The sequence below is a fragment of the Malaclemys terrapin genome, chromosome 7 (genome assembly GCF_027887155.1).
Source record: "Malaclemys terrapin pileata isolate rMalTer1 chromosome 7, rMalTer1.hap1, whole genome shotgun sequence".
Classification (NCBI taxonomy): Eukaryota; Metazoa; Chordata; order Testudines; family Emydidae; genus Malaclemys; species Malaclemys terrapin.
In genome coordinates this window covers 87,428,776-87,454,259 of record NC_071511.1, presented here as the reverse complement: position 1 = coordinate 87,454,259, position 25,484 = coordinate 87,428,776, and the positions used below count along the sequence as shown (strand labels likewise).

Below are 25,484 nucleotides of genomic sequence, written 5' to 3'. Positions count from 1 at the left end.
CAGGATCTGGAGGAATGGGGGCTGCCCGAAGCCCGAGCGCTACTGGCTTCACGGTTTGCCGGGCAGCCTCCAGACCCTGCGCCCCCGGCTGGGCATTACTTGGCCAAGGTCAAACAGGGAATCTAGTAGAGCAAGGAACTGAACCCAGATTTCTGAGTTGCAGTCCAGTGCCTAAACTGCAATACTTTGTTTGTCACCCTTTACATGCCACCCATGGACCATGAGAGCTGGTGCTGTTTTCAACAAAAGTCCCCAGAAAAGGAGACTCTCTCCTTGGGTTGAAAATCTGAAACACCCTCTTGTGGAGTTGGAGGACTTTTGTGCTCAAACTCCCTCAGACCGGTGCTTATAGCAGTGCTGGAGCAAAAGCAATTGGTCAGCAACAAAAACAGCAAAACCATCTATGCAGCAAGTTTATAAAGCAGGGTGGACTGATTTAAATAAAAATATTTAAATCAGATTATGTGTGTGATTTAAAGATTTTTTTAAAAAGTAAAATGCAAAAATTAATGGTAACCATTACAATGTATTGGATTTACAACTAAATCTAGTCTTAACACTATTTTCTGCTTCTTTTTGCTAACCTGGAGAATACACTCTATATACATATATTAAGCAATTACATAGCTTAAAATGTATTCAGATTCTTAATTTACATTTTTATTATTTTAGAAAAGGATTGATTCATTTTTACTACAAGATTTGTGTCAAACTTTGTTTGGATGAAAACTCAAATTCAATTAAATGCATAAAACAGCATTTTAAAACTGTTTATTAGTTACAATTCTTAAATGTGCTGATACATAAGAAGAAAGTAATCAAAATAGGCTTTGCATATAAAACTAAGTGATTTATTAAAAACAAAGGAAATATTTATAGTTAGTGTATTGAACTGATGGTGACTGGAAACAATGTCCTTCAAGATTTTAGAACTAGTAAATCTCCTCCTCACACTAGTTTTTATTCAGAGATGGGAATAGGAAAACAAGGTTTTCTGCACTTTCAACTCCCCCATTCAAAGTTAAGGAGGCAATAAACTAGTCATTGAGCTGAGCTAGTTGAATAAACCAAAGAGACAATCTCTCTGCAGTTGCAGAAGCTCCTGCCATCAAACATTGATTTAGTACTTCAAACTCTGGTTCCAAGTACTTAGCCACCAGTTCAGAGGTTTGACTTTTTAAAAAAAGTTTAGCCACAAAAATGTATTGCTAAGTATCTATAAATATTTTAATAGTTTAAACCAGTGGTCTCAAACTCCCGGCCCGCAGGCCATCTGCGGCTCACAAGCCTCCCCAATATGGCCTGTAGGGCTCCAGCAGTTTTGGGGCCGGGTCTCTTCTGTGGTCCCACCTGCCACCCCAGGGCACTCCCCCCTCAGGAGCCCAGGCAGTACATCTGCCTGCTCACTCCAGTGACTGCTGGCCCCTCCCTGCAGCCCAGGGGCAGGCCAATGGGATGCTGCAGGGTCGGTGCCTGGGAGCTGAAGCTTGTGGAGGCCCCCTGGCCCACCCTGCCTTGGAGCCCCACATAAGTGGCACCCTCCACCCCCTCTCTACATACCCCCTCCCAGTCTGCACCCCATCCCCAGCCCCCAGACTCCATCCCAAAGCCTGCATCCCAGATCCCCTCCCCCACCCAAGCTCCCTCCCAGAGCCCAACCTCTCACCCCTTCTGCACCCAAACTCCCTCCCAGAGTCTGCACCCCAATCCCCTATGCAGACCTCCTACCCCACCCATACGTCTGATGAAGTGGGTATTCACCCACGAAAGCTTATGCTCCAATACGTCTGTTAATCTATAAGGTGCCACAGGACTCTGTTGCTTGTTACAGATCCAGACTAACAAGGCTACCCCTCTGATACTCCCCCACCCAAACTCCGTCCCAGAGCCTTAGGCAGCTGGGGGGGGGCAGAGTTTTTGGGGGGTGGGTTCTGGGCAGCATGAATGACATTGGCTCACTGGTAGGATTTGAGGACTGGCACTGGCCCTAAGGTAAATTGATTTTGAGACCCCTGGTTTAAATCTTAACATAGGTTGTCAGTTTCAGAATTTTAAATAGGTTTATTTAAAAACAAACAAACCTCTATTTAAATAAAAGACTATCAAAATGTATTTAAATCAGGTTAGATTTTTTTGTTTTAATCAGTTTGTATCCACCCCGGTGTGAAGTAAATAGAATTTTCTGCTAACTGTTCAGTTTTAGTAATATTAAATTACTTGCAACAACAGCACTTAGAATTGTTTAAATTTGTGTAAGTTAATATACTCAAGCAAAGGTTTCTGTGCTTTAAGGTCTAGCTGATGCACAGGAGTAAGTGGTTTGTAATTAAAAACTGCCATGGCAGTTGAGTCCTGCTAACCTGAGGGTCTAGGTATTTGCATTTTTCCAAGCAGAGACACCACATTTGTACAATCACTGAAATTAAGAGTCAGGTCCCTCCTCCACAGAATCTTTGTGATGTGAAGCACAAGATGAACATATACAGTCTTTGTCTCTTGATAGAAGAAATTTGTTTTTAAAGGCTTATTTGATTCAGCAGACTAGCTTTGTGTTTAGACAGAATACTGGGAGGGGAGAGGAGGAGGAGACAGGAATCCACAGAATGAATTTCAGCAAAATAATTTTTATTTCGTACTAACATACAGTGAACACCCATCAAGTATTCTGTACACAATTGAGTTGAACAACTATTGTCGTGATGTATAAAGATACATATTAAGACACGTGAAGCTGCTCTTTTACAAAATGATTGCTTTTAGTCTCCACATGTCTTTGGTACATCTTGAACATGACATCATTGGTAGATATGCAATTCTGTTATAATAAGTTACCTAGGATAAGACCATTTTTTCCTCTGGAACTGTAAGCTAGTATTTCTCGTTCCTCCCCACCCCCAACTTAGGGCTTCCTGGTAGGAGAAATGTAGGCATTTCAACCTTTAGGTCTTAATTTTTCTGGTCATAGAACCACTTGTCCACTGTAGTCAGAAAAGGGGTGGGGGGAGAAGAGAAAAAAAGGTTTAAATTCAGTTATCATTGTACATTTAGTTCAAATTCTCCAGGACCCCACAGACCATTAATATTTCTACAGAAGAGTTTGTGGACCCAGTGTTATCTGCCTGAGGCTATTAGGAGTTACTTACCAACCAATTCTTTCAAACTTTACTAAATTTCCTCAACCCTGGACTGTCAAATGTGATTTTGAAACTGCTTCTGCTCCCACTGCAGTCAGTGGAAGCTTTGCTATTAATGGGAGCAAGACTCTTTTTGGCATTTTATCAGTATTGCTAAGTAGAGAAGCAATTAGAACAGTAACAATACAGCCTTAAAATTAGCTAAGCCACCCTGATGTTTGCAGTCACTGTACTTTAATGTTTTTACACAATAGTGCAGATCAAGCATTCTGCACAAGCTCTAGGGCAGTACTAAATACTTAAAAATTCCAGAAGAGTTCCTGACTAGCTGTGATAAATGAAAAGGCGGGAGGGGGTGAGAGAGGAGGTAGCAGCTCCCTTTGATGGACACCCAGCCAGCCAGTTAGCTGTAAAATCCCTCTTGGTAGCTGTTCTCTACTTGCTTTACCTGTAAAGGGTTAAAAAGTCCCCCAGGTAAAGAAAAAAAGTGGGCACTTGGACACTTGGGAAAGAAACTTAAATTAAACACCCAAAACAGCTTTCTTGGGGGTTACCTTAAAGGTTATAAGCAAACAAAAGCATCGGGTTAGCACAGAGAAGTTCACAAGCCTTAAAAAAAAAAAAAAAAAAAAAAAAAAAAACAGAAATAAACCTAATTGCGTCTTCCTAAACATTTCTAATTTACTTACATATTTGGGTTGTTAAAAGTAGTTCTAGATATGATTTGATGATTTTTATATCTGGTTCAAACTTTACACAGTATTCCTGCTGCCCTATCTCTTCAGCCCAGAGAGACCAACAGACAAAGGGAAAGTTTCTTTCCCAATTTTAAAAAGTTCTAGCCTTCCCATTGGCTCTTTTGGTCAGGTGCCCACTTTTTTTTCTTTACTGGGGGACTTTTTAACCCTTTACAGGTAAAGCAAGTAAAGAACAGCCACCAAGATGAATTTCACAGCTAGCTGGCTGGCTGTCCATCAAAGGGAGCTACCCCCACTTCATTTATCACACTAGTACTCTCTCCAAACTAAGGGCCTGGCTACACTTGCAAGTTAGAGCGCTTTAAATCAGCCCCAGGCACCGTAACTCCTGAGGTGTCCACAGGCAAAGCACTTAGAGCTCCTGGACTCTGCAGCTGGAGCCCTCCTGGTAATCCACCTCCACAAGAAACATAAAGCTTGCTGCACCCTGGGTGAGATGCCCCGGGTGTCAGTGTGGAGGACATGTTGCATTACTGCGCTGTGATTGGCCTCCAGAAACATCCCATAATCCCCTGAAGTCAGGTGGCCACTTTGGTCATTGTTTAGAACTCGGCTGCAGACATGCAAGTATCCCCTTTCAAAGCTCCGTTTCTGACAGCCAGCATGCGTATCTGCTCCAGGACACAAAGCAAACCATTACTGTTGAATGCTGCTGCTGCTGAGGCTTTTGTGCATCGGGGTGGGGGTCTGCTGCCATCTGAACTTACAAGACAGCATGCTGACACTCTCCGCCCCCCACATACACACAATACACTCCGTCACACTCCACACACACACCCCATTTGAAAAAACACACTGCAGTCAGTTGCACGCTGGGATAGCAACCACAATGCACTGTGGCGTTGCAAGAGCTGCTAATGGGGCCATGCCACTGCGCTTGCAGCTGACAGTGTAAACACACGGCAGTGTTTTCCCTGCTGCTGTCTCTGAAGGCTGATTTTAACTCCCAGCGCTCTACATCTGCAAGTGTAGCCAAGCCGTTTGTTAACAAGAAAGTTTAATCTGTGTTTCCCCCTTCTTAAGCAAACTTCATACTTGTTACTTTAGAACTTAATTACTACACTAGACCTTCCTTGGCAACAAGGCAGCCATTTTGATTACCCACTGATTAGACAAAGGTGCAAAAAGGGCTCTTAGATTTCATTGAATCCTGAGCCATGGAGTTGGGAGCATTACCCCAAAAAAGTTTTTTGTGGAGACTGATCCCTTTATGGGGTGATGGGGCTTCAAGATGGCAGCTCATTTCAGGCATTTCTCCTTATTACATAGTTATGATCCCACAACTCCTGAAGTAAAGCAATCTGTGAAAAGGTTTTAGTAACAGACTTACTCTAGGACTGCATTGGTGCTAGCAGCCTCAAGATTCTAAGATTACAGACATGTTATAGCGTCATATATATATATAAAAAAAAAAAAAAAAAAAAAAAAAAGATGGATGACCAAAGAATGCTTATAGTTGTGACAGCTGCTTCAGTACTGGCATCAATCAGTGAACCCATTTAATGTTACTAGGAATATCCAATTACAAGTTTAAAAATGCTTTTGCCTCATTGAATATGCTTGTATCTTTAATGAACCAGTCACACAGTAACAAATGTTTTAGAAACTGACAAGAGAGAGTATTGCTGTTCTGGCAACTTGTCTGGTTTTTGTTACTTCTGGCTCCTGGGGGTGTGAAATCAAGCCTCTTTTTTCAGCTCACTTATACATCGCACTATTAATGAATATATGTTACACTACTACTGTAAAATCTTCCCCTTTCACTTTTTTTTTTTGCATAAAGTAGAGAGGTGTGCGTTCTGCTGCATTCACTATGCTTTCAGTCCTCTGGAGTGCCTTTCCTAAAGCTCAAGAAACCTACTAATCTCAGTATTCCTTCCTCTCTTCTTGTTAAAGCTATTCAAACAGCAGTTGCTGCAGCATCTTCACATGTACAAAATTAGGAGTTAACACAGTGGAAAAGTTGTTCAGACATTTTTAAACAGTGTTACTTACAAAATCTAGAGTTCTAAATAAAGCTTTTAGTTTATTTCCAATGCTTTTAAAAAAATGTTACCATACTTAAAAATTGACTGCAAATATTTTCCTATAGAATATCTCTTAACACTTCTTAAAGTCACTTTGGAATGAGATATAGGTTTTAAGGCTTACCTTCAGGTGGTATTGTATTGGCAGTTCCACAAGGTGGTACCTGATAAGTAAGAAGTGCATTAATGGCTTATGATTATGGAATCTATTAAGATCTGGAGACTGCTGTGCTTCTGGGTGTTCACAAAGCCCTCTCTTTACTAAACTAGATTTAAAATCCAGACTATATGAATATGGAGAGATTCATACCACCAATATTGGAGAACTATGGGTGATGAAGAACACAGCTATATATTGTCAGTATTCTGTAAATCAGCACAGCTTCTAGATAATATGGAAGTAATCAAGCCAGCTATTTTTTGGTGGCATTCTGCACTAGGCGTATCTACTTCTACAAAGGCAAGGAGATAATAGGCTATTGTCTTTCTGCAGCCATAGCTATTTTATGTCCCAATACTGGATTCCAAAAAAACAAGAGCAAAGGACATTTAGAATTAGTTTTGGATTCAAGGTTTAATATTTCCCAAGGAGTATTTGCTTTCCTAGTGATAAGACGGAAAAGTATTGTGGCTGGTGACAATTCCAGTCCACAACCTAATGAAGTGTTCTAGCCTCAGAATTTTACCAGGTAGTTCTGACACAGCTATAACATGACACTTTTAGAAACCAGAGTAAGTTAAACAGGTTTATTTCTTCATCTATTTATAACTGGCCTCTGCTTCTGATCAGAATTATTTTAACATCGAAAGGATTTTTTTCATTACCTATCCATTCACAATTTTTTGCATCACTTCTATTAGAAATTGCCAAATATTGTGGAACTCCAGACTTACAGGTATAGCCAAATATTCTGAAGTACCTGAATTCCTCACCTATTTAGAAGTTTTGATTAATGCAGTACACATTAGATGTCAGACAATGCATTTGACAGGAAATATTCAAGGAATCAGAAAGGAGTCCTTTGGGAGTCATTCCGTTGCAAATATCATGCATTCTGATGGCAAAGGATAGCCTATACTTTAAAAACTGAAGCTCATGTTATGTCTTGGGTATTAATTTTCAAAAAGTTCTTTATACATTTTAACCTCAAGTCATTTACATGAGTGGATACAAAAAAAAGTACTTTGCTCCAGGTAGAACAATGTTTCAAGAGAGATTCCATCCCCAGATGAGTCGGGCAAGTAGAAACCCTGAAAAAGGTGTTTGAGTTTCTGTACACCCATGCACCTCTGCTTACTAAAAAGTTCATGCTTAGTTTGGCCATCCAGAGTGATTTTAGCCAGTACAACAAGCTGTTCCTACAGGGAAAAAGTGTTTTTTTAGTGTACCGCCTAAACTCCTTTGGTCTTTTCTTTATAATCACAGACACCAGGTATTATTAAAAAATAAAGATACCCAAATCTATTTGTACTTACTGCTTCCACAGTAGCTTTAGCAGATTCTTGACTAATACAAAAGGAGCTGTCTGACACAGTTGTATTTGCACTAGAAGAGAAAGGTGAATCGTGAGAGCGAAGTTCTTTCCCCAAAAGTATTAGACAACAGCATTAAAGGTGTTAAGGTTGCCCATTTAAAAAAAAAAAAAACAGGCTGAAGGCTCAGTTTTTGAACAAGCTACAGAGTAAGTTGCTAACACTAGGGTAACATAAGAACGGCCTTACTGGGTCAGACTGAAGGTCCATCTAGCCCAGTATCCTGTCTTCCGACAGTGGCCAGTGCCAGGTGCCCCAGAGGGAATGAACAAAACAGGTAATCATCAAGTGATCCATCCCCTGTCGCTCATTCCCAGTTTCTGGCAAACAGAAGCTAAGGACACCATTCCTGCCCATCTTGGCTAATAGCCATTGATGGACTTATCCTCCATTAATTTATCTAGTTCTTTTTTGAACCCTGTTATGGTCTTGGCCTTCACAACATCCTCTGGCAAGGAGTTCCACAGGCTGACTGTGCTGTGTGAAGAAATATTTCCTTTTATTTGTTTTAAACCTGCTGCCTATTAATTTCATTTGGCGACCTCTAGTTCTTGTGTTAGGAGTAGTAGTATACAACACTTCCTTATCTACTTTCTCTACACCAGTCATGATTTTATAAACCTTAATCATCTCTCCTCTTAGCCGTCTCTTTTCCAAGCTGAAAAGTCTCAGTCTTATTAATCTCTCCTCATGCAGAAGCCGTTCCATACCCCTAATCATTTTTGTTGCTCTTTTCTGAACCTTTTCCAATTCCAATGAATCTTTTTTGAGATGGGCGATCACATCTGCACACAGTATTCAAGATGTGGGCATACGATGGATTTATATAGAGGCAATATGATATTTTCTGTCCTATTATCTATCTCTTTCTTAATTATTCCCAGAATTCTGTTCGCTTGTTTGACTGCCACTGCACATTGAGTGGATGTTTTCAGAGAACTATCCACTATGGCTCCAAGATCTTTTTCTTGAGTGGTCACAGCTAATTTAGACCCCAGCATTTTATATGTATAGTTTATTGGATTATGCTTTCCAATGTGCATTACTTTTAATGTTGATAAATGCAATTTCATCTGCCATTTTGTTGCCCAGTCACCCAGTTTTGAGAGATCCTTTTGTAGCTCTTTGCAGTCTGCCTGGATCTTAACTATCTTTAGTAATTTTGTATCATCTGCAAATTTTGCCACCTCACTGTTTACCCCTTTTTCCAGATCATTTATGAATATGTTGAATAGGACTGGTCCCAGAACAGACCCCTGGGGGACACCACTATTTACCTCTCTTCATTCTGAAAACTGGCCATTTATACCTACCCTTTGTTTCCTATCTTTTAACCAGTTACCAGTCCATGAGAGCACTTCCCTCTTATTCTGTGGCAGCTTACTTTGCATAAGAGCCTTTGGTGAGGGACTCATAGACTTTAAGGTCAGAAGGGACCTTTATGATCATCTAGTCTGACCTCCCGCATGATGCAGGCCACAAAAGCTGACCCACCCCCTTTCCCTTAACTCAGCTGTTGAAGTCCCCAAATCCTGTGATTTAAGGACTTCAAGTCGCAGAGAATCCTCCAGCTAGCGACCCCCGCCCCATGCTTGTCAAAGGCTCTCTGAAAATCTAAGTACACTATATCCACTGGATCCCCTTGGTCCACATGCTTGTTGACCCCCCTCAAAGAATTCTAATAGATTGGTGAGGCATGATTTCCCTTTACTAAAACCATGTTGCCTCTTCCTCCACAAATTATGTTCATCTATATCAGTTGTCTCCAAAGTGGGGTGCACGCAAGAGGATCCTTGGGGGTGCGCGGCGGGAAGAGCAGGGGTTTTTTTTGGTTTTTTTTTTGCTTCGGCAGTTTGGGTGGGAGTCTGAGGGGGTTTTTTTGGCTTCGGTGCAGCAGGGGGTGTGTGCTCAAAAATTTTTTACTGATGGGGTCCGCGATCAAAAAAGACCACTGATGTCTGACAATACTGTTCTTGATTATAGTTTCAACCAGTCTGCCCGGTACTGAAGTCAGGCTTACAGGCCTGTAATTCCCGGGATCACCTCTGGAGCCCTTTTTAAACCCCTAATAAAGACTTCTTCTGTTTACTCCCATTTGCTGAGAATTTTTAATAAAAAAGCAGTGTAACAGAGGAGTTGTAACCTACCAATTGATTTCTCCTCCATCTGTTTTTTTAAATACTAGAGCTGTCCAGTGTTCATGAGTGCTTTTGATGATGTTAATTGCAAAGTCCTAAAATTAAAAAAAAAAAAAATTCCATATTACTGGCAAATACTCTAATGATCCCCCATTCTGTCATTTAGATAGGAACCGGCAGAGCCTAATGTTTACAGTAGATATTTTAGAAGAGCAAATTTTCTTGCTATAAACGACTAAGTATCTCTACTATTATTTTGCCCTCTGTCACTATTAGTATTATAGTAACAGCTTGAGCTGCTAAGTAAGATTAGGGCCCCTTTGTGCTGGGTATTGTACGGATTCCTAGTAAGACACAGTGCTTGCCCCAAACACCTTCACAGACAAAATGGGGGATTATAAAATTTCTATTTTAAGATGGAATCAAGATGCTGAAGGCCACATAGTAGGTGTATGGCACACAGAGGAACTGAACTCTGATCTCAGTCCAGTACCTTTACCATAAGGCCATTTTCCCCTCTCACTAACAGAGCGTCTATGTTAGTGAAATAGGTTGATGTTTGCTAACATTGTTGGCTTAACCTGACCTAACCTCTATCCTCCAACCCTAGTTTAAGCAAACTCTTAGATGTTGCCGTACTTTGTATCTAAGAGGATGGGTGGGACAGGAAAAAATAACTATAGCTATGTAGAGGAGCCAAGACATTGGTCAGTTTTTGGAAACATTTACTGAATATTTAAAGGAAGGGGACATTTCCAAATAATTTTTAGGCAAAAATTGTTTTAACATTTTTTCTTTTACACAAACATTTAAATTCAAAATACTGTATTTTTTAGACTCATGTGTAGCCTGACACACAGGAATCCTTTTCTAGCATATGATCCAGAAAGTGAAACTAGTAATGCAATGGTTATAGTCAAAGACAAGTGAAATGCTCAGTGAATATGGTTAAAAGATTATTTTTTAAAATTCTTGTTTCGCTAGTTAGAAATAATTGGAAAGAGGGATGCTATCAAAACAAAACCCTTACACCCTGAGGAAATCGGTAAGAATTTTGGAATATATGTACGACCATACAGTAACTTAGAAGTAGTAAGTCAGCTCCTTGGCTATAGCAAATTAGGACAACACGTCTGAAGGAGAAAGGTACGTACACAAGCTCACCACCCAGTCTTCATGGGCTACCTGTGTGCTTTTATCACCCGCTAGGGGGCTCTAACAGGCCAAGACGAAGGTGGGGGAGGGAGGAAAAGGAAAAGATCAGTGAGACAGAGGGAAGCCCCAGTCATGCCCCTTTTGTTCTGGCTAAGCTCTACATGCCAATAGAAAGGCATGGGAGTTACTGTGCTGGTTGTATGCCAGAAGGTCCAGTGTTCTGGAGTGATCCTCCTGTAGAGGGATACACCTATTTTATGTGTGGTTTCCAACAGCTGGAGGTGTTCAACAGGTGCATTGCACCTTAGGATGTAAGGTTTCTGCGAGCAAGCAAAATGAAGATGGGGTTGGAGAGAGCTAGAAGGGATATAAATCAGTGATTTCTATTACTGTAGATAAAATAAAGCTTAGTCAAGTGGCTTAGGTTTTCAAGTGAAACTTCAGTTTTGCAGTCACACTAGCATTTAAGTATGCAATATGTGCCTCACTCTTAATGTACAGACTATTGTTCCTCAACTGTAATGTGCTTTTTGGACAATCAGATTGGTTCTACAGATAATGAAGAAGCGGTTACATTACCCGGTCTTTAAATTCTCCATTAAATGCAAACTGGTTTTCTGGCTTCCCATCAGGTACCTTGTACCTTCTAAACCAATCCACCGTAGCTTCTAGGTATCCAGGTTTCATCTTTCTGACATCATCAATATCTAACAGGAGGGGGGGAAAAAAAACTCTTCTTTATCATGCAAATAGGTGCAGTCTTAAACTAGTCTATGCAATACGTATAATATTCTTTTGTCCAGACCACCTTTGAGTCTGGCACTACTGAGGAAAATAAGCATTATGATTGTTGGCTACAGTATAAGACCTGAAACATCTCCTAGACAGTGTATGCCTAGCTCTCATGAGAAGTCATTTGTTAGGGACAAGTTTGGCTATGCTGCTATAAGTCAATTTAAGATAGAGTGGATTTTAGATATCTGAGAAGAACAAGATTTACCTCCCTGCCCAAGTTTATGCTAAAAAGCCAAGAAACAAGTTCATTTGAGAGGGCAAGAAGTCAGATTTGAGGATGGTTGATCCTCACAGTATATCCACCTGTCAAAAGCATAGAAGAGTTATTTTTCCAAAGATAGTTTATTGATAACCTTTAATAGGTCAGATTAGCCCAAGTTATTTTACTGGAATCTTTTCTGATTTTCAGGGGAGAAGGGGCAGAAGGAATTCTGACGTTTAGTCAGGAGAAACTTGAGTGGAGAACTTAGATGTGTTTTGTCAGACACCTCATGCTCAATTAGCTGTATGGACCTGATCAAGTCAGCTGTTACTCAGAGGTGCAAATTGTGCCAGCAAAATCTTATAAGTGCTGTGTATGCAATTCACCCTCAGCAGAGTTTCCACTCTCACCTTCCCTCAGGGTTTTGGCTGCACAAGGGTAACCAGCTCCCACTGGAAGCTTCCAAGCGACCTCTACCAGCAGAGGTGATAAAGTACTGTGCTGATCCAGTGCACCCTTCTGCTGCCTAGGCCAGCACTACTTCTAGGAATATGTAGATCCCTTGGCACAGGAAGCAGGGTAGGAGTGAAAAAGGGGGTTGTGTTCACCTTGCTTTGCCAAGGCCCTATGCAGACGCTGGCTAAAATCTAGCTCTATGGATTTTAAATGCAGATTTTTCTAGTATGAAGGAACATTCTGTTCAAAACCGCCAGTTGGGTAAGTAAAAAGCCAAAACAATGCCTTCCTCCTTGCTACTTACTGTTATAGTTGGCTGCTTCAGGGTCTTCAATATTGATTGCTATTACTTTCCAGTCTGTCTCCCCCTCATCAATCAGTGCCAGTGTGCCCAGAACTTTCACTTTAATTACTTCTCCTCTTGAGCACACCTAATTACATAAAATGTATTAATTATCTCTACCAATGTGCTATGAGATGTGCAACATAAGACAAATTACAATTCAGTAAAAAGTTAACATTCAAAACAAGTTCAGTAAGAGGATCAATACAAAAGACTGAATGGCTGGAAACTAATGTAAATCACACCTCTGGGTAGCCATTAACTTGAACTTTTGCCTGAATAACATGAATTTGGGGAATTAAGATTCATTACATTTCAGCACCAGAAGTCTCTGTGGCAGCATTAAGAGAAGCCAAGTTCTTAATAAAAGACCCAGAAGTAGAAGTTAAGTAGTCTCTGGAGTCAGTTAATTTAACAGATTACAGTTCTAAGAAATAAACATCCTTTGTAAGATAGCACATTACCTTGCTTCCAATTTCACACACATCAATTGGATCATTATCTCCATAGTAGCCAGTATTTTCATCTTTATGTCCTGGATGTTCCCATGTCTACGTATGAGAAAGAGATTTTTAAACTAGAGGAGAATCCCGGAGATTCAAAGTTTACATGAATGGATGACTGAGTTTTTCATGCAGGCAGCAGTTTTCTAGTGAAGAAGCTTAATTAAGATGGAATGTTTCTCCATTGGGTTTCAGTGGGAAGAAAGTCAGTTCTGATTGCTGGTTAGGAAGTTTTCACTTTTTACATTTGTTTACACTTTATCAATTTTAAGATAGCCTGTTTACTTTGTCCATGGATCTAGGATTTCTAGATCAGGATAAGCTGCAAGCTCACTTCCTCTGACTATTTTTTTCCAACTACTTCTCGTTATCAGAACTGACCTGACTTCCTCCTAGGTCAGAGGGGAGGATACAGAAGGTTAGCAGGATAATTAAGAGACAAGTAAGATCAGTGTTAAGATAGTCCTTTTAAAATAAGGAATTTGTAACGGCATTATTTACATCTTTATGCTTGCAGGCAGGCAGCCAAATTTGTCCACCCATTTCTTTGAAGATGGAAAATTTGTTTGAATTTAAGGGCAGTGTGTGGACAAAGTTCAGAGAAGGGTATGGAAGAGATCCATTCTGTACAGGTTGCCATACAATGTGTTTTGTTAGCTACAACATTAACTAAAAACCTAGTTTATTTACACGAAATAGAAAGCCTATTTCTAGAAAAGGCCGGGACTGTTCAAATTACAAATGTGAAGCCCAGTAGAATGCAAGTATTAATAATGCATCTTGTCTAAGGTGATTTTAGTATAATTAGCCATAGGATCCTAAAGCATTTTCAAGTAATGTACACATTAATGACTCTCTTCATGATTTTTCATTGTCTGTACACAACTGAGTGTAGGATCTCCTGACAGGCTGCTTTTAAGAAGAATTTGTCTGGGAACTGAAATCCAAGTCAGACCATTAGATGAAGCAACAGGGGTCTGACACTTACACATGGGCACAGAATCACTCCCATCAGAGAGTACTTACCAAATGTCTAAAACATTCATTCTTATGTAGCAACATTCTTCAGTTAAGAGTATCGACCTACTACTAATTTCTGAAGAGTGCTGTTCAACTGAATTGGTAGGTGGTAGGGGTCCTTGTAGCTTAACAACTGACATTTTATTACTGGTATAAAGCCAGTTTTATTCTACGTTGGTATTTTGCTGCAAGTTTATATTTTTGTTAGCTTGTTTACAACATGATTTGCATACTTACCTTCCTCTTGAGATTCTGTCAGTGTCACTACTGACTAATATTTCCCCTCATTAGCATTTGCTATTTCAGTTTCAGTCTGAATAGATTAAGCAAATCTTGTTTTCTTAGCATAGTAGCATTCACATTTTTTTAAAATACATAAATATGTTTGTGTGGCTAGTATCTAGTTTCCACCGCAATAAAAAGATATGTACAATACAATACCTGTGGGATAGCACCGTAATTCCAGATATAGCCCTTGTGAGGAAATACATTAGCAACATAACGCAGCTTTCCTTTCTTCACATCTTGTTTAATTGGGTTTAGAGGATCCTTTGTTGCAATCTGAAACAGACAAATGTAGTTACCTGCATGTATTTTACCTAACTAAAACAATGACCATTTAATTTCCCTGGTCCCAAATGTTCAAAATTAGAAATCTGAATCTAATCTGAAAACCTGACTGCTTATGTAAGGGTGCTGAGAACCCATCAATTCCCTTCAAAGCCAACAAAAGCTGTTGGATTCAGTACCTTTGAAAGTTTGGTCACACAGGCAAATGCCAAAATATGCCTAGAGGCTTTTTTCCCTCTTTTTCATAGAAAGTCTTGGCCTGGGTTCGCCAGTAAAAATAAATACTATAGACATCATGGGTAAATTTTGCCTCTGGAAGAGTTGCTTAAAATGAGATCCAAACCAGTCCTATTTGGAATGAGACCCGTACTTGGAGATTAAGATACATTACAGATTGTAGCTATTAGGATACAGGCTCTCCCTCAGTGATCCAACTAGTCAGGGGCCAGAGATAAAGGGAAGGCTACTCCTGAGGGAGGTATTCAGATAAGCTGGAATGTGGAAGCCCTCCAAAATATACGATTCCTCCTAATACCCAAACCCATACTTCTCAAATTATGGTTATATAGCCTGCAGCCATTCCAGTACCCAAGAAGTATGGACCAAACTAATCCCTTTCCTGGAGAAAGTCTCTTCTGCTAGGCATCTGGGGCTTCAAGCAAGAGTCTTAAAGTTCCACCAACACCTGGGTCTTGGACTGAAGGCTGCACCTCACACAGGAGTGATCCTGGCCAACTATTACAATGTTACTAGTTCATTTAGCAGTTAATGACAGTAGAACTTTGATTTAAGTTTTATGAAAACTGGTCATACTCTGCAATTTCTTTTTATACAGTCAAGTGTGCTTTGCAACTGTTATACCTAAACTGAGACATCAACACTGGTCAGAGCTTTAAGTTTTATGATATTTTGCTTACTTCAGTATTAATACATAATAAAGCTAGTTACCAAAGTTTTACATTTAGATCTGTTAACTTGGCTTTCTTCTGCTTGTTCTAGAACAATGTGTTGTACTACATTAAACTACTTTTTTTCTTTCAAAAAAGCCACACAGAATTCAGCAGTGCCAGAGATTTAAGAACTAGAAGCAGCCAGACCTTCAGTTATGGATTTTATCTTCCACTTACCTCCATCTTTGCATTTGTCCATCGAGGTACTTCCACAATCATGTTGAACACATTCTGAAACGAGCAAGAAGCAGATCAGCAAAATCTCTCTGAAATGAGAAGTACACCCCCATATTCTAAAGGAAGCACAAACTAATCAAAAGCAGCAAGTTTTTTGAAGTTCTAACACATTTTGCTGTGTCCAACAAGTGAGAATTTTGTTATATCTTGATAACTGACTGAGCAGCAGGATTTTAAGTGTCAACAGTAAAGTGTTCAACATTCATACTAAAGTTCCTCCTCCGTGCAAGCCCAGCATTAAGGGTACGTTATATTTTGACAGTGGGTATTTTTACACTATTGGTGTAACAGGCATCTTTTCAGCAACATAACCCATGACACTAGTATACCAGTTTAAAATTGTTTTTTATTAAACACATAGCAAGAAGTATCTCACGTGAGTTTCTAGTGAGAAACAAAATGGAGACCAAAGAAAGCATAAGCAGATCCATGACACTAAAAGGTTTCATTTTTCATTTGCAGGATGAATATAATTGAGGCAGTTCTAAGAAAAAATGCTTCTGATGGGCCATCTTTATAGTGGAAGGGACAATGGTCAGAACATCTCAGAGATCGCTAGTTGTTTTTTTTAGTCAGGGTGGAGTTTGTATTACTGCGATGTAGAATGCCTATCTATAGCTCAGGCACATTTAATGGAGTATGTGCAAGGAGTGTCAGGAATACAGTAGAACCTCAGAGTTATGAGCACCTCAGGAATGGATGTTGTTCGTAACACTGAACAAAACGTTATGCTTGTTCTTTCAAAAGTTGGCTTAATATAGCTTTGAAACTTTCTATTATGCAGAAAAAAATTCTGCTTTAACCACCTCAATTTAAATGAAACAAGCACAGAAACAGTTTCCTTACCTTGTCAAAAAAAATTTTTTAAACTTTTCCTTAAAAAATAGTTCAACACAGTACTGTACTGTATTTGCTTTTTGGGGGGAGGGAGGAGGGGGGTCTCTTGCTGCCTGATTACATACTTCTGGTTCCAAATGAGGTGTGTGGTTGACCAGTCAGTTTGTAACTCTGAGGTTCTACTGTATAGAACGGTCTCTTGTAGTACTGAGACTATGGGTGGGACTTGGCAAGAAACTTCCACCAAGAAGAGAATTAGACGAACACAGAGTACTTTTTCTGAAAGTCCCATAGTAGTCATTTCTTCCTCCAGAGGTCAGAGTTTTTTTTTTTTTTAAGATACAAAAGAAGGCCTCCTCCACAAATAAGATTGGCTTGTTTTTTTCCCCCCTCAAAGTGCTGAGCACCTGCAGCTCCTGGCTCCATATCAACCATTGGTTTATCTAATCCTCAGGTTAAGCAGCATTAGTGTTTCAGAACAGTTATATCAGAGATGCTAAATCCCTTGCACCTGCATTTCACCATAGTTGGATGACTGATGGTTTGCAGTCAATGTTACATGTTCTCCAGTTTCAGTTTACTACACCTACTCTTTCAATATTAGGGGCTCTTTTCTCTGGGTTCAGAGCTCCAGTAGTGTTTGTGCATTGCTCTATTAAGGAGGGAGAGAGAAAGATCCATTAGTGTGGAAAATGCAGTGGATCAGAACAGAGTAGGGAAGGTGTGATTGTTAAATCAGTGCTTAAGTGTATGGAAATAAACATAACTTTTGAAGGGAGGGAGAGGAGGTTGAAGGGTATTAGCTAAATTCAAGAAAAGGCAACTTCTGGAAACTTGTGTATATGTAGAAGCTAGTTCATATTTGGGAAATTAAGTGGATGAGTTTGACATGGTTTAGAAGGCATGATTAATATATTAAGATAAAAGAACAGGAGTACTTGTGGCACCTTAGAGACTAACAAATTTATTTATTTATTAGATGCTCTAATAAATTTGTTAGTCTCTAAGGTGCCACAAGTACTCCTGTTCTTTTTGCGGATACAGACTAACACGGCTGCTACTCTGATACCTACATTAAGATAGTGTGAATTCACATTTGAATATTAGGCCCATGTACAGATAGGTTTAGCACATCTCAAATCTTAGACTGAAAAACACTTTACAATCCTCTCAAGAGCTTAAAAATACCAGGATTAAGAGCTAGAGACAGTGTAATGTAACCTTTTGCCCTAAGCTGGACTCCCTAACAAAGCAGCTACCGAACCAGCAGAGTAACCAGGAAAGTTCCCTGAGATAGCCCTGCAATACAAAGAAAAGTAACACAGTCAACACTGCATTGTGTAGTTGTGTACAACATTAATCACACTGGTTTCTCTCCAGTGACTTTTTGTACGCACACTCCCAGACACTGATGTAGTGTGCTGCTTGCTTATCAATCTGAGATTGGCAGTTAGCGGGTAATACTCCAAATCCTGAAGCTGATAGGCACTGCTCCATAGACACCCACCCCCCTGCTCCAATTTTTGTTTTTAAGTAGTTCAAGAAAGATTGGAGAGAATGAGAGTATAACTTTCGTTGTATTTTATTAGTTTAAGTTACATTCCAGAAATGTGTTTTTGGAAGTTGCTTTTTCACAAGTTGATGGGCAAGCCGACTCTGCTCTCCATCACATTTGGCATATGGTTCTTTGTGAGTGGCCTTAACTTAAAGTGTCTTCTCCCTATAACCCAGCTAAATGCTGCCCCTTAACACCCTCCCCAAGTTATACATAAACTTACATACCACATAGGAGTTGGTCTTGAAAGTATCTTGGTTCTGCTCATATGAGGTCTTGCACACTCTACTGGAAACTTAGAAGTTTTTGTTTCAACCCATCTTCCCTTTATATCAATAACTCCCCGGTCAATAGATTGAATACTTCCAAAATGTTTGTCTGTATCTACTTTACTGGTATAATTCTGATAAGTCAGAAAAGATATTTTTAACAGGAAGGTTTACTGTAAAAAGCAAGCACTAGCTAGCAAACCATGCACCTGCCTGATCATCTGGGCTCTTGTCTCTTCTCTTACCACCCTCAGAATGCGGTTATACTAACCCACTCCCCGCAAATGCGCACTACTTCCTCAAACCATATGTCAGAGGAAATTTTCATGGAGAAGAAGCCCATAGGCAGAACACAACAATCTAAGGAGAGGTTGGGCAGCTTTCACTGGCTGTATTCAGACACAGTTTTCCAGCTTCCCTGTATTAAACTTGAGGTTTTGATGTGCATATGCGGTGGTCCACTGAAATAGCAGAGAACTGCCTTTCCTAGACTGAGGAAGGAGGAATGCTGAGGGTGCCAAAGACTGGTGCATAGCCTGAGATTTTTATTTTAGCATGTGCAACATCTTAACAGATAATTCATCTATTTTTTAAAACTATACATTTTAATACTAATAGCAAGTGGAAATGAAAATAGCATATGACCCAGCCAGCTCTTTACAAAAAGTAGTTAAGGCAGCACAGACAACCCTACTCCCATCTATAGGTCCTCTTTGTAAGACTGACCTCCACAAATTACTTTGCATAATAGGAGATTAGAAATAGTACATGAGGGGGGAGGAGGAATGAGTTTAAAAAAAGAGGGAAGGGGAAAGAGACATCCCTGTGACACAGATTTGTATTTGAAGCCAACATCTTGATCAAGTATTGACATTGCATAACTTGATGCCATTTCACAATTTGTCAAAAATCATTTTGAAATGCGGAGTCCAGAAATACCTTCAACTCTGCTACAGAGTTTGACCCATATTCAGCACTCTCATGGATGTCAGTGGAAGTACCACAGCAGCTCAAGGGGCTTGAGAGACTTTAAAAAAGGTCAGTTCTCCAGATGTAATTGACGAGAGTCTTACACTACTCCCATCACCACAGCACAAGCTTTGCCAATTCTGAACTAGAACAATGTTTGGACAAAATTACCAGAAGAGGTACTAAAAAACCCTTATTTCGAGGGGGAGGGGAGGGGAAATACAATGAAAAATTCCTTCCACACAACAAATCATTCCCAAGGTCCTGAGCTGCCATTCAAAAAAGTTAAGGGTGGGGTGTGCAGAAAAAGTGCAGTTGGGCCAGACCTTGAGAGCAAGTTGGAGTCACCATTTTAAGTTGCGGGAGCTGCCAACAACCCTAAAGACTTGTTATGGCACCCATGGATCATAGAGAATGCAGGGATTCCTCAGCCACACTCCTCTCAGAGCAGGATAGTTTTATAGGAGCTACTGCAGTGGTTCTGTGCAACCTGAGGATTTGACCATACACTGGGAGGTTACTTTAGTAGCTGGTTAAACTGGAATTATGACAGATCTTCATTGGGAAAGTGACACAAAGCAGCCCTAATACTGCTATGAATTTAGCCCCAAAACTAAGCAGCGCTTCAGAACGATACAATGAAGACGTACAACAATTTCAGTGGAGCTTTACATAAGGATTCTGCTCACAGTATTAGGGCCTAAGCCATCACTTTTCAAATTCTTCTGCATTAGCATTCTTAGAAGAGTATACATTTTTTGTAGCTCCCATCCATGAAGCCAACCATTTCCAGTTAATAAGACTAGTAACAATATTATTTCACATGTCTAAGTTAATAAAGTTGCCTCAGTGGCTTGGCACCAGAAGTTATTTACTAGTTCCAAGGTACATTTTACAACTAAGTTTGTACTGAATTTCCCTTATCACCAGAGAAAAGAAGAGCATGATGTAAGATTCCACCTAACCCAGTTTGCTCAATCAGAGAGATTGCAGTTGCACTGTTTGGCCAGAGGCCAACTACCGTCATAGTTTATGTTGCATAGTTATTTACCACACAGATGCACTGAAAGGAGAAACCAATACTATCTGGAGGGAATAGATTTCTAATAAGTAAGTTCTCATAGTGGGTAGCTAAGAACCTGCTTAATATAGCCATATTCATTACCTTGCCAGCAACCGGATATATTGGAATATCATGGAATGGTGAAATGTATTCTCCTTTATCATTTTCTGAAAGAACAACATATTAAGCTAGTAAATAAAGATGAATTAGCACCAATGAAAACAATTTAATAAAAAACTACTACGGCTATAAAGTTGGCTTTATTCAAATGCCTAGCTTAGAAGATGTTGACTGTGTCCTGAAATAGTAACGGTGAAGCTAGTGTCAGAGATGTAGTGTTACTTTGGGCAGGTCTACACTCTGAGATTGATCCACTGGCAGTCGATTTAGCAGGTCTAGTGAAGACCCACCAAATCAACAGCAGATCGCTCTCCAGTTGACCCCCTGTACTCTACCCCCAATGAGAAGAGTAAGGTACGTCAACAGGAGAGTCTCTCCCGTCGGCCCCTGTGGTATAGGCCCCGTGGTAACTCGACCTAAGGTACGTCGCAACTCACGTAGCTGGAGTTGCGTAGCGTAGGTCGACTTATCGCAGTAGTGTAGACACAGCCTTAGTTACAGTTCCATTACTGCAACAGAGGTCTTATAAAACTCCCCATGTTTCCTCCAGAAATACAGCACAAGAGAAGATTTATTAAAAAACAGCCATCACTAGTTTGCAGAGCTCACCTTAATATTTGCACAAATAATATTTTAAAGGATTTTTATTTTTAAATAGAGGGTTGTGACTACATGAAGGAAGTAACAAGACATAACTTCTCCAAGTAAGGCATGATTATGCTGCTGTGTTTATCTCCCTAATCTCAGCGCAGTTTAAAAGAACCAACGGATAGAAACATTCTATTTCAAACTCTAAGGAGGAGTTGATCTCACAGGTGTACAATACCCTCAAGTAGTTAGACAAAGATACCTGGACTAATGGAAGTAGAACGTGGCACATTAGAGAATCTGTGGGGGAAATGGCACGGGAAATGGTCAAATGACACCTATGGAGGTGACTGTATCTGTCACAAGATTATATAAATATAGATAATTGTCAAACACTGGCTGGAAGAAGGGCAGCAAATAACATCCAGATCTTATAGGAAGTGGTCTAGATTCACTTTAAGACCACCACAAGGTTTATTTAGCCTGCAGATGTAATTTGTCTTGGAGCTGTATCCTAAAAGCTCCCCTAATAACTACATACAGAAGCCTTTTTAATAAGCAAGACCTGTACTCTCCCTCCTCCCCCCAAGTGCTATAGGTCACCCAGCAAGTCAAAGTGGTTTCAATATATATGGCACATGCAAAGGGCCTTTCCACAGCATGTTTTAGGATTAATTGTTGAAGGCTACTAGCTAGTTAAGATTGGCTAACCTCATGAATGAGGTTACAATTATCATACATTTCCACCCCCTTCTAGCACTGCTGCACCAATTTTCCGGGGGGCAGGGGCATAAGTCTGAGCTGTTTTCTGCCCCAGCTAGCAGATAACTGGACAGAGTATGAGTGGGAATGAAGCCAGAATCCTATGCTCAGCAAGCCCAGCACTCTTTCAGGATCTTTGCAAGACTATCCTGCCCAGGCCTGCTAGTAACCAATTTAAAGCTCAATCAGAGTGCTCAGAGAAAGTGGCTATTATTTTTGATGTACGATAAACTGAAACAAAATGGTTCGCAAAACTACAAAAATAAAGTAGTAGTGTAGACCAGGACTGGAAAGTTCACTCTACGCTGTGTAGACATTCTGCTCTCTCACACACTCTGGTACAGTTCATATTTAAAATTGCAGCTGGTATTTAAAGCCACGACAGCAAGAGTGCTGCTATTACAGCTGCGTAGAACAGAACTTTGAGGGATCTGAGAATTAACAATTTCAGTTTGTAGGTTGTCTGGTATTTTCTACAGACCTACTTATTCCAGCATAAATGAGTTATTTTGCTAGTTGCCCTCAAGATTAAGAGAGTCACCAGGTTGTTGTTTGGTTCCCTCTCAATAGAGTAAGACTTTTGAAATCTGATCATTCCCATGCAGACAATGTGAAACAGACAGCTATTTCTACTGTTGACTGAGCAATACTCATTTTAACTCCCCACCCCATTTTCTCTCATGCTCCTATTGCATGAGTCGGAAAGTATGGAAGGGTTCTTTTATTCATACCGGTGTATTTCAAATTAGTATCACCCAGAGATTTTGTAGTGTCATGGACAGAGTATTTGCTTTTTCTCTATGGAATAAATTTCAAATCCTAGCAGGTCAATATTAGATATTAACTCTTCCTACTAAACAATACAGTACTAGATTATCACTTTCCTAGAAAGATTGTGTTGGATACAAAATGTTTCATAATCTCAGTTAAGACAGCCATTAAGAGATTAGTCACTTAAATGGCTAAATTAGAGAAGCCGGCTAGGATTCTTAGCTACTATCTCCCTTCAGAAAATTGAGTTGGGAACATTGTACTAAGTCAAGCATTTTCTTCTGGTAAAGTGGAACAGAGCAGGTCTGTTATTTGTGGCCAGTTTTACTCCTAGCCATGGAAAGCCACCTACTTAGGAAGCCAAATAGATGATGCAATACTCAGAGCGTCAATTTTGTTCTCACCTTCACCCCCAGCACAAGTTCTTACTTGAGAGCTATCACAAGTTAGGAGTGGGTACAATTGGGAACTACTTCTCTCTCTGTAGTCAGGCAGAAGATTTAGGAGATGTAGGCAGAGAATATTGCATTGCATTAGCAGAGGTGTCAGTTTGACATGTCATGTCAAGAATAAGAGGAAGTAGCCACTTCACTGAGGGAACAACTAGGGCTTCAAAGAAGGATTTTGAAGAGCTGATCAGTGCATGATGAACAATCTCAGGGACCAAGTATCAGAGGGGTAGCTGTGTTAGTCTGAATCTGTAAAAAGCAACAGAGGGTCCTGTGGCACCTTTAAGACTAATCTCAAGGACGTGGTCCTACAAGCAACTAGTTTCCCCCATGATCTTTCTGTTCTCCCATCCATTTAAATGTGGACGATACCTCCCTCCCCCCAGATTTTCACCCTTTTACCCCTTCTATGTTTAAAAAAAAGTACACGAGGAGAATATTTGCCCCAGGCGAGCTGACTTTGGCAGGACTGCTGCTCGAGACACGTAGCAGCGCTTTCGTTGCTGCCCTGCACGATGGGTGACCCCATTCCCACCAGCCCCTGCACCCGGCCAGTGCCAGGCTGAGCCCTGGGAGCGGGGTGCCGCCTAAGCCAGCGCCCCAGGGTACCACCCTAAGCAGCCCGGCCAGGCTAAAGGTCGCTCCCCCGGGGACAGGTCTGGGTGGAGCAGGAAGCAGAGACAAGCCAATTACGGGATTAGTTTGCAGCAACAGCAGCAGGCACCTTGGCCAGCCCCACCTGCGCCGCGCTCAGACTTTAACCCGCCCGGCAGCCGGGCCGGCTAGGGGCGGGGGTGCCAAGGCAGCTCCGCCAGGATATGGTCAGCGGGGCCCAGCCCAGCCCCCCGGAGGTGAGGGGGCGGCCACGGGCGGGAGGCTGCCCCCAAGCGGGACGCTATGCCGCCTCGCGACCTCCGGGGCGGGATCCCCGCCCGCCGCCCTGCCCCGCGCACTCACTGAAGAAGAGCCGGTACTCCAGGCTGTTGGGGTTGGCGCGCTCCTCCACGCTGTAGCTGGCCATGGTGCCGCAAGCAGCGAACGAGACGCTGACACACACCACACCACACTAGCCCTTCACCAGGGACGCTCGCGCTGCCGGCCACAGCACTGCGCAGGCGCCAGGCCTCGCCCCCTCTTGCGCCCTGCCCAGCGAGCCCTCAGGAACAGCAGTGCGCAGGCGCAGGGCGATGTAGACCTCCGACGGTTTTAGCGCGGAGAACAATGCTGCGCAAACGCATTCCCACGCCTCGCCTACTTCGGCTCCTGGCCCACCAGCGGGCGAGTTGTGCGCATGCGCGCTCTTCTCGGCCTCGCTCGAACGGGCTGTCAAGAACACACGTGGCTTTCCCCGCAGTGATCAGGCCGTTTTCTTTCCCCGGCCGGTGGCGCGGTCACCGGTGCAGGCTGCGTACAGCTGGTAAACCCCTACAGAGTACAACCCCTACATCCCCTCCGTTCCTGCACTGGGACCTTCCCGCACCCCTCCACCCCCAGCTGGTGCGGTGAGAGCTCCGCGTCTGTCGCCTTTTATCGCTGTGGGCAGGCCCCGCTCTGGAGGAGGGACAGGATGTGGCACCCCGATAAGGTGAGCCCCCCTCCGGGGTCCAGGTGGCACGTGCTGCTGCATCCCAAAGCCCGCTGCACATTGACTAGTTTGGGGCTGCCTTTTGGTCTGTAGTTAATGTGGATGTGGGGCCCGACCCTGCCCCCAGAAATCAGTGCAATTGGGTTCTAGGGGATCCGGCTTAACCCTCTTCTAACTCTGCACGCTCCACATCAGGGCCAAACGGATCGGCGCAGGACTCTGCAGTCATTACAGCACAGACATTCTCACAATAAACGTTAACAAAACCCAGAAGAGTGATGTTTTATTTCTGGTACTCGTGGCCAGTGATACAGTAATACCATTTTGTACAGCATGGAGAGAGCAGTTACTAAACACCAAATAATTCTGATACAGGAGGGCTTTATTCACAGTGTTACTAGAGGCAAGAGGTAGTATACTGATGGATTAAAGATAGCAAAAATATGTGGAATTGATTGATACAGTTGCACATTCCAGGGAACAGTTTTCTCAGGTGCAACTTTTTATTTTGATGCTTCATTTGCACTACTAGGTCCTGGTGTGTGTGCTGCCTGCTTCTAAACTATGAGCATGATCTAAGTCATACGAGAGCTTCTGCTGCACTAAACTCCAGTCATGGGACTTTTCCAAATACACCATTGTCTTGGAAGCTCCATCCTGGGTTACAGAAAGCTCAACTGAATGGGAGGCAGCCA

The 25,484-nt window shown here is 41.5% G+C and overlaps 1 protein-coding gene across 1 annotated transcript; it reads right to left on the bottom strand.

The window, feature by feature from the left end:
- Positions 1 to 2,604: 2,604 nt before the first annotated feature.
- On the bottom strand, positions 2,605 to 24,318 carry PPA1 (inorganic pyrophosphatase 1). The gene is made up of 11 exons (XM_054035765.1): positions 24,162 to 24,318; positions 20,617 to 20,681; positions 15,762 to 15,815; positions 14,506 to 14,625; positions 13,006 to 13,092; positions 12,503 to 12,629; positions 11,325 to 11,452; positions 9,600 to 9,685; positions 7,396 to 7,465; positions 6,044 to 6,083; positions 2,605 to 2,978 (listed from the first exon to the last, which is right to left on the bottom strand). Exons 1-11 carry the CDS (start codon positions 24,223 to 24,225, stop codon positions 2,947 to 2,949), a joined length of 873 nt encoding a protein of 290 aa, XP_053891740.1. The 5' UTR covers positions 24,226 to 24,318; the 3' UTR covers positions 2,605 to 2,946.
- Positions 24,319 to 25,484: the final 1,166 nt, after the last annotated feature.

What these genes read in the sequence shown, in the direction of transcription:
- PPA1 (XM_054035765.1), bottom strand. Translation starts at nt 24,225, where the DNA reads ATGGCCAGCTACAGCGTGGAGGAGCGCGCCAACCCCAACAGCCTGGAG. An exon ending in GGACAAATGCAAAGATGGAG is followed by an intron (nt 14,626 to 15,761) that starts GTAAGTGGAAGA and finishes TGTCTGTTTCAG; the next exon opens with ATTGCAACAAAGGATCCTCT. An exon ending in TGTGTGAAATTGGAAGCAAG is followed by an intron (nt 12,630 to 13,005) that starts GTAATGTGCTAT and finishes TTATGTAATTAG; the next exon opens with GTGTGCTCAAGAGGAGAAGT.